General features: G+C 35.8%; 1 protein-coding gene across 1 annotated transcript; it reads right to left on the bottom strand.

Annotated features, from left to right (window-relative positions):
- Positions 1-288: 288 nt before the first annotated feature.
- LOC131462355 (olfactory receptor 51E2-like) lies at positions 289-1,987 on the bottom strand. The gene has a single exon (XM_058633473.1). The coding sequence runs from the start codon at positions 1,863-1,865 to the stop codon at positions 828-830; it is 1,038 nt and encodes a 345-aa protein (XP_058489456.1). The 5' UTR covers positions 1,866-1,987; the 3' UTR covers positions 289-827.
- Between the last annotated feature and the right edge of the window lie 12,295 nt (positions 1,988-14,282).

Below are 14,282 nucleotides of genomic sequence, written 5' to 3'. Positions count from 1 at the left end.
TGACTTTTGTTTCTTTGAAGCTAAATGGCTAGCGTTTGCTAATCGCTATAATCATGTTACCACAAAACCCCTCTGAATGGCCTGCTGATGCATCTACCGATAACCCTGCAGTCGACCAGTTCTGGCTATTTCCCCCTCCACAAAAGCAGCGATTACGTCAAGTCTGCAACTCTCCTCTTCTAAAACAACAGGTTATAATATTACTTTTGTACTATTATTATTGTAAATGTATGACTTTAATCTCTTAAATTTACGACTTTATTCTCGAAGTCTGTGAATTTTATTTTCTCAATGTGGCCCTTATACTCCATCTTAGTGGAGAGACATCTGCAGTGATAAAAGCATCAGAGTATAAACACGTTGATTATTTCAATAATACTGATTCATAAATCTTCATTCATAAAACTGTGTTAAAGGGGTAGTTCAGGTTTTTTGTAGTGTGGTTGTATGAGGTACCTGACACATTGATTTTCTTTATTGATGGTGGAGGAGAGTGAGTGGTTTACAGAAAGACACAAACTTCAGTTTCCTATCTAAAAGCCTGTCTAATAGTGAGACAAAGCAGTGAACAGAGGCCATAGACAGATATCGTAGACCTAAAATGTTCTAGATTTGAATATGTGTAATATGTAATTAATGGCTTAAATCTGTTTTTTTTTGTTATGTCCCCAATAGCAGCAATGTTTTCGCTGTGAGTGAGAGTCCGTATTTTAGCTTCATTCTTGGTGCAGGGGCTAGCACAGCACAATAAGTGTCAGTGACTCAAAAAACCTCAACAACCCTTAAAGTCAGTCAGCATCTGTATCCATGGAAACAGAAACAAGAGATCATGATCCACATTTATGTGTAAAAGTGACATCTTTAGTCAGAGCAGAATCTTTGTTTCCTGCAGGAGAAACTTTTATTGTCATTATTTTCTTCCCTCTGAGTTTAAAAATCCTCAAGAAACCGTTTTGAATTTCTTTGGTGCGAACTCCATAGATGACAGGGTTAATGATGGCAGGAAAAAGGATATATATGAGTCCCATGAGAGTGTTGACGCCTGTCGGTATGGGAATGTGCAGATTGTGGGACAGGAAGGTGATGCTGCCGACTAGATAGAAACACATCATGACAATCAGGTGAGTACCGCAGGTGTGGAATGCCTTCCAGCGGTCCTCGCTGGCTGCTGTCGCTCGTAGGACGACGCTCAAGATCTTTATGTAGGAGAGGACGATAAGCGATATGTCCACACCCACGAAGCAGATGATCACAGCAAGGCCTGCGGCGTTGTTCTTCTCTGTGCTGTCGCACGCCAGGCTGACCAGTGCCATGTGGTCGCAGTAGTAGTGCCAGATCACGTTGGAGCCACAGAACCACAGAGAACCTGACAGGCCAACCAGTGCTGCCATGATGGTGCCACTGCGCACCAGCGTGAAGAGCAGGAGGCCCACCATCATGGATGAGTCGATAATTTCAGCATAGCGCAGTGGCTGACAGATGGCGACGTAGCGATCCAGAGCCATTGCCAGAAGCAACGTCGACTCCACCGACGACAGAAAGTGAGTGAAGAACATCTGAGTCAAACAGCCGCCCAGAGAGATCTTGTCCCAGTCGAACAGGAGGCCGAGCAGCATCTTGGGGACAATGGTGGTGGCGACCAGGATGTCGACAATGCAGAGCATGCAGACGAGCAGGTACATGGGGATATGCAGACTTTCCACGTGGCGGATGATGAGTATGAGCAGTGAGTTTCCCAGCAGCACTGCCACGTACGACACAGCAAAGGGTAGTGCGAGCAGGCGGCTGTGTCGCTGCAGCTCTGGGAAACCTCTGAACACAAATGAGGTGTGGGAGAAATTCCTCCCCAGAGAAGCGTCCAACATGGTGCTAATGTTACCTGAGCGGAGACATACCAGACAGAAACAATCAAGCACCGAGAGGTCAGAGGAGAAAAAGCTGTCAGTTCCATTTTTAATTTAATTAAAAATTATTTTTTTTGCAAATTGAATTGGATCACTGCCTCAAATGAGCAGAGACATGCCCCCTCACCGAGGATTAGGGTTTATTCTTTTTTGTAGGGTTAGGATTATATTAATATTATTAGTTATGGGTTAGGGTAATTATTAGTTATATTAATATTAAGGGTTATATTAATCTTGATATTTATTTAGGTTTATTATTCTTTTCACTGAGTTAAAGGCTAATGAAATGCATGTTGATGCCTATTGTCACATTTACAGAGTGAGAAAAATAAACATGAATTCAAAGACACAAATATCACATTAAAATCTACACATTAATTTCTTTATGCAAATTAAATACATGCACATGCACATGGGCTTTTTATGGTAACATTAGTAATCGAAACTTCCTCTGTTGATTGAAAACACTGTCAGTAATAATAATAATTTACTTATTTGTAAAACAATTTTCTTGGCAAATGTTAGGAAGTGCTTCACAGAGAGAGGAAAAAAACCTATTTAACAGGAAGAAATCTGCGACAGTATCAGACTCAAAGATGTGTAGCATCTGCCTCGACTGGTTGGAAAGTAGGCGACAAAGGAGAGGTGGGGGACAGAAAGGAGAAGGGGGAAGAGAGAGAGAGAAAAAGAGACGACCCATCATCAATCAAAAAATAATAGGAGAGAGAGAAACATGAACCAACAGCAAAAACATAAAGAACAAGAACAATCAAATTGGCAGGAGTTGTTTTAGTCGTAAGCCCTGATGGATTCAACATGGTCTAAAATGGAATGGCATTTTTAAATTTCAGCTCTGTTCACAGCCTCCACCCTTCATTAATACTAAAGACTCTTAACTAAAGTGTAGAAATAGCCAGATCATACTGTACATATAATACATTTCCATTTTTCATCAGTAAACATCTGTGGATACACTGTAAAAACAGCAGTGATGGAACATTTCACATGTAATATGTTACAATCAAACAATGTGATTACCATTCTACAAATTAGCCAAGCATTTTATTTATTTATATTTTACAAACTGTAAGACACTTTATTATTATATTACAATTACACATTGTGAAACCATTTGTTTACTATTTGACAATTACTATAACTGTAAAACACAATTCGTCAATGCATTTTATATGACTTTTTTTTAGAGTCAGTTCTTTTTTGATATATATGAGACATTGGTATGAAACAAAACATGTTTTTATTAATCTATCCATGTTCTATGTTTTATGTTGTCATGGCTGGCACAATATTATTTTTATATACATGTTCAATTAAATGAAAAACCTATATTTCAAGGGCTCAAAAAGCATTCGTAACATACTGCATGAAATAAATCATTCAAATCTTTCAAAAAAGTTAATGTTTAAGATGCATAAAATTTGAAAACACATTTCAGACACATATCAACAGGTGTCCATAAAATGAGAAATAATGTATACGTGTTAGTATAAGTGTTTATATTTGTGTGTATATATTCATACATAAACTACTCAGTACAGCACTTTAATTCTATACATTAATATTTTTTTGTGAAAGTATGAAACACAGAGTCAGCAAATTCATAATAAGGTCATAATGTCACTATTATTCAATTAATCGGTTGTTAATCTAAATTAATTGTCAACACTTTTGACAATTGATTCATAGGTTTGTTATGTATGTTTTTTTCAGATTTTTCTGCTTCTTAAATGTGAATATTTCCTGGTTTCTTTGCTCCATATAACATGTAAATAATTAAAACTGAATAATTTGGGTTTAATTTCCAGGTCTGACAAACACAGATCACCATTTTTCCAAATGTTCTTTTCTAATCAAGAAAAGCATCAACAGATTAATTGATTCTAATAATGGTTAGTTGCAGCCCTAAACCATAATAATAAGCAACATATGAAATATGAAGTGGTGTAATATCAATGTAAATAAAATAAAGTTACATACTTGCATTTTAGCATTTTAGTCCTGATTATATTTGGATTAAAAAAAAAAAAAAAAAAAAAGATACTTGATACTTGTGTGACTTACTTTTATTCTAAATCACTAAATACTTAAATGATAAGATATTTGTTTGTTGATTTTCCAGTAAATACATTAATAAAACACACTCTCAATGAGGACACTTTTCATTACATTAAACAACAAATCAAACAACAATTTAATTTCTCTGTGTGATCACAGCAAACAAAAATGTGTTCCTACCTGCTAGTGTCATGCTCCAGCTCATCATCAGGAACAACTCTGTTGCTTCACCATAGGAGGAGGAGGGTGATGGTGGTGGTCTTTTGTAGCAGTTGACACCCACAGAGTTGCATTGTTACCTTCTTCTGTATTTAATCATCCTTTTCTTCCTCTATTTATAATTGTTCATTCTCTCCAGGGATTAATCAACCAGGTCACTTCCCGAGTTTGTGCATGAGGTTCATAACGATGCAGTGAATCAACAAACGACAGCTTATTGATCTGATCTTATCAGTTTATCACACTGAATTAAACAAATTGTTTCAAATAATAAAGTAATAAAAAAGCTAGTAGGCAGGTAACATAACATAATGCATTTGTATACACACACATATATATAATGTGATACTGACTTGTGACATCTGAGTGCGTGTGTGTTTCCTCTGAGGTTTAACATATAAAATCTAATTTGCCTTTATCTTTCAGGAGCCTCAGTGGACACTTTGTTGTCATCACTTCTCAGACTTAATTGTCCCCTGAGGTGAAGACAGCAAAGTTCATTATTTCCCTCCGAGAAGATTCATTATCTGTTCTGATAATTATCTTCAGTCTGCAGAGGCTGGAGCTGCAGCCCTAACGAGACAAGACACTTTGTAATAGACCGCTTTAAAAACAGTCCACTTTAAAAAAGTAGACTGGCCGTTTTCTCTCTGAGGCTAGACACTAAAGCTAATGTGGAAGTGCTGGAAATCTGTATTTTCTTGAATGTCCGTCAGGGAGAGACATAAGGGAAAAAAAACCTAATCCATGTCTGCTAAATAGGTATAACATACTCGCAAAATACAAATTTGTGGCCATAGAATAAGTATAACGTGAACGTCATTCCCAACCTAAAATAAAACTCCATCACACTATAATCTATGTCCATTGTGCAGCTTCAGCCCTATTGCGCCCCATTTTTTCTTACGCAGCTCTCAAAGTAATTCATAGAAATTACATATTATTAATTAGTATTTTGTGCACACGTTCTACCTATCCTGTGGCCACAAATTAGAGCCCCCCCCCCCACACACACACACACACTCTATTTACACAGGTCTTAAAAATTGTTTTATGTGTGCATTTTCATTAGCACTTTGTGAGTTTTATCTGTGAAAAGTGCTAATAGAAAAAAAGAACTTTGCTTGCTTTAATTAAGTGGGATTGTTGTAAATGTACAGACAGAGAAACTTTTTTTTTTCACTTGTTTTTTTACTTTTTTAACAAGGTTGGGGTTCTTTCTTCACCGTTCACCTGTCCTCATCATTCACCTGTCCTTTTCGTTCACCTGTCCTCATCATTCACCGGTCATTATCGTTCACATGTCCTCATTATTCACCTGTCCTTACCGTTAACCTGTCCTCATCATTCACATGTCCTCATCGTTCACCTGTCCTCTCCTCATCGTTCACCTGTCCTCATCGTTCACATGTCCTCATTATTCACCTGTCCTCATCATTCAAATGTCCTCATCGTTAACCTGTCCTCATCATTCACATGTCCTCATCGTTCACCTGTCCTAATTATTCACATGGCCTCATCATTCATATGGCCTCATCGTTCACCTGTCTTCATCATTCACATGTCCTCATCATTCACCTGTCCTCGTCGTTCACCTGTTCTCATCATTCACTACCATGTGTATGAATTTTTATTTTTTTATTTATTTTATATATTTAAATTAATTTTTTACTTAATAAGGGATGTCATTTTTTTTTTAAAAGTGCAGTACAGTACCAAAAAAAACATGTAAAAACAAAAACAACAAAACTTTAAGTACATAAAAAACCATACTCAATTGGAGTAACGTTAGTAAATGTAATTCATTACTTTCAACCACTGATGAGATAAGATTTAAAACAACAAAAATAAATTAACAGCCCGAACAATAAACCACAATAAAAACATTAATGCAGTGGTTCCCAAACTTTTTCTGTTGGGCCCCCCTTTGGAGGAAGAAGTTTCCTGGGGGCCCCGCGACATTTTTGCTTTAGCGATACAAATAACCTCAATATTGCTTTGAGAGACACAACACACAGAGAGGTCTTTGGTGGCATGTTCTGGTCTTTGGTTTTTGTTGTCATGAATCATTGTTCCGTTCGGCTGACATTTGCTTGTTGTTAGTTGCACAGTTTTCTTTTTGCCCCTCAGAAACTCTATTATCCAAACCTTGTCACCAGTGTAGGTTTTGTTGTGGTACTTCACTTAAATGAGTCCAGCTTACAGCGAGACCAAAAGTTCCGCCTGCTAAACTTTAGTTAGGACTTAAAAAAAAAAAACAGAACTTGCGCCCCCCCTGGAGAGTCTCCAGGCCCCCCCAGGGGGCCCACCCCCAGTTTGAAAAAGGCTGCATTAATAAGTGATGATGGCGTAAATGATGTGGATGTGTTAGAGGTGAATTGGAAAACGGAGTGACAGACTGTGTCCACCAGATAGTGCTAGTGTCTTTATTTTTACACTGTGTGTGTGTGCACATGTTTACTTGTATTCCTTGACTATTCAGGATGTTTTCTGGCACTGACTCTCTAAAACTCGCCAAAAGTCCTCATGGGGACCAAAACCTGGTCCAAATGAGGCAGAACCTCATTTCAGAGGAAGCGTGTAAAATTAGAATATGAATTTAATTTCAGAATTATAGTTAAGTTAATTATAACATTTTTTTCTCATAATTATTACTTTAATCTCAGAATTATGTCTTTAATCTCAGAATTACGACTAATCTTAGAATGCAAATGACAAAATAAATGATGTACCAAATAAAATAAAATAAAATGATTGATTGCCATTCATTTAGTATGAAGTTAAATATGTTATTAACGTGACATATTTAGTATTACATAATTATCATGGATCACATTCTGTTATCAATGAAAACATGATCAGTTATTATTCAGATGAGGTGTTCACTTCCTCAGGGATTAGCTGAACCATTAATGTAACATTATAAGTGATGACGGTGTAAATGATGTTGATGTTTTAGACGTAAACTGGAAAACGGAGTGACCGACTGTGTCCATCAGATGGTGCTAGTGTCTTTATTTTTACACTGTGTGCGTGTGCGTTTACATGTATTCCTTGACTCTTCAAGATGTTTTCTGGCACTGACTCTCTCAGGACCAAAAGTCCTCATGGGGACCAAAACCTGGTCCTAATGAGGCAAAACCTAATTTCTGAGGAAGCTTGAAGGTTAGAATAAGATTAGCTAAGATTTTGATTGTGGTATGGTTAAGTTTAGGGTTAGGCATTAAGTGATAACTAGACTGGTTATGGTCATAGTCATAGTGTGTGTGTGTGTGTGTGTGTGTGTGTGTGTGTGTTTGATGATGTCTTTTTATCATAAACGTGACTCACTAAACACGTCCTCAGTTCACTGAGCAGATGTTCCTGTATTTGTAGCTGAACTCAATAAAGTTATTCAAGAGGTTGTGACTCTTTTTTTTCTTTCAAATTCCTCTTTTTTTCAAATTTATTTTGTCTCTAAGTGATTTCATAGATAATGATACATATTAAAATGGAGACTGTGATACGTCATGTCACTGTAATGAGCCTCAGTGGACTTTGTCCTCCTCTTCATCAGGCCCACTATATCCCCGAGAGGCCACAATCGACGTGGGCACCAGGACTCTCCCTCTGGAGGCTGACAGAAGGCCGGTGTTTGTTTCCAACTGGGGTTGCCACGGCAACGAAACACAAACATATAACTTGCAGTTGCATCATCCAGTACAGAAAAAAATTAAAATATTTCATTATTATTATTATATTATTATATGTGACCTTCAGGGCTGGAATGTAGAGCAGGCTGATGTTCTAATCCAGATTCTAATCCAGGTGTCCTGAGTCCCGGGCTGTTCTAGCTGGTTCTAAAGGTCTTATGTTCTGAGCCCCAGACTGTGTATTAGCTGGTTCTGATGGTCCTTTGCTCTGACCCCCAGACACTAGCTGGCTCTAAAGGTTACTTTCAAGTGTTTTTAAAAAAAAAAGTGCTTAATTGACCAATCCCCATGATTCCGTTACTAGTCCGACATTAGTTTTGGAATGTGTGATTGTCAATCTAAATAATTGTTACAACATGGGTTGTTATGGTAGTTTTTAAGTGTAAAAAGTAAGTGGTTCACTTTAACCCCTTGATTTCTCTGGTCTGTCTCAGTTTACCCCGAAGCTGGGGTAGACCACTTTACAAATTTTGACAAAAAAATCATACTTTAGTATGTCGTCCAAAATGTGACAAAAAAATAATACTTTAGTATGTGGTCAAAAATGTGACAAAAAAGTCATAGGTTAGTATGTCGTCCAAATTTTGACCAGAATGCCATATTTTAGTATGTCGTCCAAATTTTGACAAAATGTCATACTTGAGTATGTCGTCCAAATTTTGACAAAAAAGTCATACTTTAGTATGTCGTCCAAAATGTGACAAAAAAGTCATACTTTAGTATGTCGTCCAAATTTTGACAAAAAACTCATACTTTTGTTTGTCATCCAAAATGTGACAAAAAAGTCATGGGTTAGTATGTCGTCCAAATTTTGACAAAAAAGTCATACTTTAGTATGTCGTCCAAAATGTGACAAAAAAGTCACATTTAGTATGTCGTCCAAAATGTCATACTTACGTATGTCGTCCAAAATGTGACAAAAAAGTCATACTTTAGTATGTCGTCCAAAATGTGACAAAAAAGTCATTCTTTAGTATGTCGTCCAAAATGTCATACTTTAGTATGTCGTCCAAATTGTGACAAAAAAGTCATACTTTAGTATGTCGTCCAAAACGTGACAAAAAAGTCATGGGTTACTATGTCGTCCAAATTTTGACCAGAATGCCATACTTTAGTATGTCGTCCAAAATGTGACCGAAATGTCATGGGTTAGTTTGTCGTCCAAATTTTGACCAGAATGCCATACTTTAGTATGTCGTCCAAAATGTGACCGAAATGTCATGGGTTAGTTTGTCGTCCAAATTTTGACCAGAATGCCATACTTTAATATGTCGTCCAAATTTTTACCAAAATGTCATACTTTAGTATGTCGTCCAAATTTTGACAAAAAAATAATACTTTAGTATGTGGTCAAAAATGTGACAAAAATGTAATGGGTTAGTATGTCGTCCAAATTTTGAACAGAATGCCATACTTTATGTCGTCCAAAATGTGACCAAAATGTCATACTTTAGTATGTTTTCCAAATTTTGACAAAAAAGTCATACTTTAGTATGTCGTCCAAAATGTGACAAAAAAATCATACTTTAGTATCTGGTCCAAAATGTGACAAAAGTCATACTTTAGTATGTCGTCCAAATTTTGACAAAAAAATAATACTTTAGTATGTGGTCAAAAATGTGACAAAAATGTAATGGGTTAGTATGTCGTCCAAATTTTGAACAGAATGCCATACTTTATGTCGTCCAAAATGTGACCAAAATGTCATACTTTAGTATGTTTTCCAAATTTTGACAAAAAAGTCATACTTTAGTATGTCGTCCAAAATGTGACAAAAAAATCATACTTTAGTATCTGGTCCAAAATGTGACAAAAGTCATACTTTAGTATGTCGTCCAAATTTTGACAAAAAAATAATACTTTAGTATGTGGTCAAAAATGTGACAAAAAAGTCATGGGTTAGTATGTCGTCCAAATTTTGACCAGAATGCCATACTTTAGTATGTCGTCCAAATTTTGACAAAAAAGTCATACTTTAGTATGTGGTCCAAAATGTGACAAAAAAGTCATACTTTAGTATGTCGTCCAAATTTTGACAAAAAACTCACACTTTTGTATATCGTCCAAAATGTGACAAAAAAGTCATACTTTAGTATGACATCCAAAATGTGACAAAAAAGTCATACTTTAGTATGTCATCCAAAATGTGACAAAAAAGTCATTCTTTAGTATGTCGTCCAAAAAGTCATACTTTAGTATGTCGTCCAAAATGTGACAAAAAAGTCATTCTTTAGTATGTCGTCCAAAATGTCATACTTTAGTATGTCGTCCAAATTTTGACAAAAAAGTCATACTTTAGTATGTCGTCCAAAATGTGACAAAAAAGTCATACTTAAGTATGTCGTCCAAAATGTGACCAGAATGCCATACTTTAGTATGTCGTCCAAAATGTGACCGAAATGTCATGGGTTAGTATGTAGTCCAAATTTTGACAAAATACTCCAAAATGTGACCGAAATGTCATGGGTTAGTATGTCGTCCGAATTTTGACCAAAATGTCATACTTTAGTATGTCGTCCTAAATGTGACAAAAAATTCATAATTTAGTATGTTGTCCAAATTTTGACAAAAAAGTCATACTTTAGTATGTCGTCCAAAATGTGACAAAAAAGTCATACTTTAGTATGTCGTCCGAATTTTGACCAGAATGCCATACTTTAGTATGTCGTCCAAATTTTGACAAAAAAGTCATAATTTAGTATGTCGTACAAAATGTGACAAAAAAGTCATGGGTTACTATGTCGTCCAAATTTTGACCAGAATGCCATACTTTAGTATGTCGTCCAAAATGTGACCGAAATGTCATGGGTTAGTATGTCGTCCAAATTTTGACCAGAATGCCATACTTTAATATGTCGTCCAAAATGTGACCAAAATGTCATACTTTAGTATGTCGTCCAAATTTTGACAAAAAAGTCATACTATAGTATGTCGTCCAAAATGTGACCAAAATGTCATACTTTAGTATGTCGTCCAAATTTTGACAAAAAAGTCATACTTTAGTATGTCGTGCAAATGTGACAAAAAAGTCATACTTTAGTATGTCGTCCAAAATGTGACAAAAAAGTCATGGGTTACTATGTCGTCCAAATTTTGACCAGAATGCCATACTTTAGTATGTCGTCCAAAATGTGACCGAAATGTCATGGGTTAGTATGTCGTCCAAATTTTGACCAGAATGCCATACTTTAATATGTCGTCCAAATTTTGACAAAAAAGTCATACTATAGTATGTCGTCCAAAATGTGACCAAAATGTCATACTTTAGTATGTCGTCCAAATTTTGACAAAAAAGTCATACTATAGTATGTCGTCCAAAATGTGACCAAAATGTCATACTTTAGTATGTCGTCCAAATTTTGACATAAAAGTCATACTTTAGTATGTGGTCCAAAATGTGACAAAAAAGTCATACTTTAGTATGTCGTCCAAATTTTGACAAAAAACTCACACTTTTGTATATCGTCCAAAATGTGACAAAAAAGTCATACTTTAGTATGACATCCAAAATGTGACAAAAAAGTCATACTTTAGTATGTCATCCAAAATGTGACAAAAAAGTCATTCTTTAGTATGTCGTCCAAAATGTCATACTCAAGTATGTCGTCCAAATTTTGACAAAAAAGTCATACTTTAGTATGTCGTCCAAAATGTGACAAAAAAGTCATACTTTAGTATGTCGTCCAAAATGTCATACTTTAGTATGTCGTCCAAATTTTCACAAAATGTCATACTTTAGTATGTCGTCCAAATTTTGACCAGAATGCCATACTTTAGTATGTCGTCCAAATTTTCACAAAATGTCATACTTTAGTATGTCGTCCAAATTTTGAAAAAAAAGTCATACTTTAGTATGTCGTCCTAAATGTGACAAAAAAGTCATACTTTAGTATGTTGTCCAAATTTTGACAAAAAACTCATACTTTTGTATATCGTCCAAAATGTGTCAAAAAAGTCATACTTTAGTATGACATCCAAAATGTGACAAAAAAGTCATACTTTAGTATGTCATCCAAAATGTGACAAAAAAGTCATACTTAAGTATGTCGTCCAAAATGTGACCAGAATGCCATACTTTAGTATGTCGTCCAAAATGTGACCGAAATGTCATGGGTTAGTATGTCGTCCGAATTTTGACCAAAATGTCATACTTTAGTATGTCGTCCAAATTTTGACCAAAATGTCATACTTTAGTATGTCGTCCGAATTTTGACCAAAATGTCATACTTTAGTATGTCGTCCAAATTTTGACCAAAATGTCATACTTTAGTATGTCGTCCAAATTTTGACAAAATACTCCAAAATGTGACAAAAAGTCATACTTAAGTATGTCGTCCAAAATGTGACCAGAATGCCATACTTTAGTATGTCGTCCAAAATGTGACCGAAAAGTCATACTATAGTATGTCGTCCAAAATGTGACCAAAATGTCATACTTTAGTATGTCGTCCAAATTTTTACCAAAATGTCATACTTTAGTATGTCGTCCAAATTTTGACAAAAAAATAATACTTTAGTATGTGGTCAAAAATGTGACAAAAAAGTCATGGGTTAGTATGTCGTCCAAATTTTGACCAGAATGCCATACTTTAGTATGTCGTCCAAAATGTGACAAAAAAGTCATACTTTAGTATGTCGTCCAAAATGTGACAAAATGTCATACTTTAGTATGTCGTCCAAATTTTGACCAAAATGTCATACTTTAGTATGTCGTCCAAATTTTGACAAAAAAATAATACTTTAGTATGTGGTCAAAAATGTGACAAAAAGTCATGGGTTAGTATGTCGTCCAAATTTTGACCAGAATGCCATACTTTAGTATGTCGTCCAAAATGTGACAAAAAAGTCATACTTTAGTATGTCGTCCAAAATGTGACAAAAATGTCATTCTTTAGTATGTCGTCCAAATTTTGACAAAAAAATAATACTTAAGTATGTGGTCAAAAATGTGACAAAAAAGTCATGGGTTAGTATGTCGTCCAAATTTTGACCAGAATGCCATACTTTAGTATGTCGTCCAAATTTTCACAAAATGTCATACTTTAGTATGTCGTCCAAATTTTGAAAAAAAAGTCATACTTTAGTATGTCGTCCTAAATGTGACAAAAAAGTCATACTTTAGTATGTTGTCCAAATTTTGACAAAAAACTCATACTTTTGTATATCGTCCAAAATGTGTCAAAAAAGTCATACTTTAGTATGACATCCAAAATGTGACAAAAAGTCATACTTGAGTATGTCATCCAAAATGTGACAAAAAAGTCATACTTAAGTATGTCGTCCAAAATGTGACCAAAATGTCATACTTTAGTATGTCGTCCAAATTTTGACAAAAAAGTCATACTTTAGTATGTTGTCCAAAATGTGACAAAAAAGTCATACTTTAGTATGTCGTCCAAATTTTGACCAGAATGCCATACTTTAGTATGTCGTCCAAAATGTCATACTTTAGTATGTCGTCCAAATTTTCACAAAATGTAATACTTTAGTATGTCGTCCAAATTTTGACAAAAAAGTCATACTTTAGTATGTCGTCCAAAATGTGACAAAAAAGTCATGGGTTACTATGTCGTCCAAATTTTGACCAGAATGCCATACTTTAGTATGTCGTCCAAAATGTGAACGAAATGTCATGGGTTAGTATGTCGTCCAAATTTTGACCAGAATGCCATACTTTAATATGTCGTCCAAAATGTGACCAAAATGTCATACTTTAGTATGTTGTCCAAATTTTGACAAAAAAGTCATACTATAGTATGTCGTCCAAAATGTGACCAAAATGTCATACTTTAGTATGTCGTCCAAATTTTGACAAAAAAATAATACTTTAGTATGTGGTCAAAAATGTGACAAAAAGTCATACTTTAGTATGTCGTCCAAATTTTGACAAAAAGTCATACTTTAGTATGTCGTCCAAAGTGTGACCGAAATGTCATGGGTTAGTATGTCGTCCAAATTTTGACCAGAATGCCATACTTAATATGTCGTCCAAATTTTGACAAAAAAGTCATACTTTAGTCAGTCAGTCAGTCATCATCTACCGCTTTATCCTCTGCCAGAGGGTCGCGGGGGGTGCTGTGCCAATCTCAGCTACATCGGGCGATAGGCGGGGTACACCCTGGACAGTTCGCCAGTCCATCGCAGGGCCACACACAGATAGAGACAAACAACCATTCACTCTCACACTCACTCCCATGGTCAATTTGGAGTGTCCAATTTACCTATCCCCACATTGCATGTTTTTGGACTGTGGGAGGAAGCCGGAGTACCCGGAGAGAACCCACGCACACACAGGGAGAACATGCAAACTCCATGCAGAAAGGCCCTTGTTCCAACCGGGGCTCGAACCCGGGTCTTCTCGCTGCAAGGCGAGAGTGCTAACCACTACACC

This window comes from Solea solea, chromosome 7, assembly GCF_958295425.1.
Source record: "Solea solea chromosome 7, fSolSol10.1, whole genome shotgun sequence".
In the NCBI taxonomy this organism is placed as follows: domain Eukaryota; kingdom Metazoa; phylum Chordata; class Actinopteri; order Pleuronectiformes; family Soleidae; genus Solea; species Solea solea.
The sequence above is the reverse complement of the archived record's forward strand: the minus strand, read 5'-3'. Positions and strand labels throughout refer to the sequence as shown.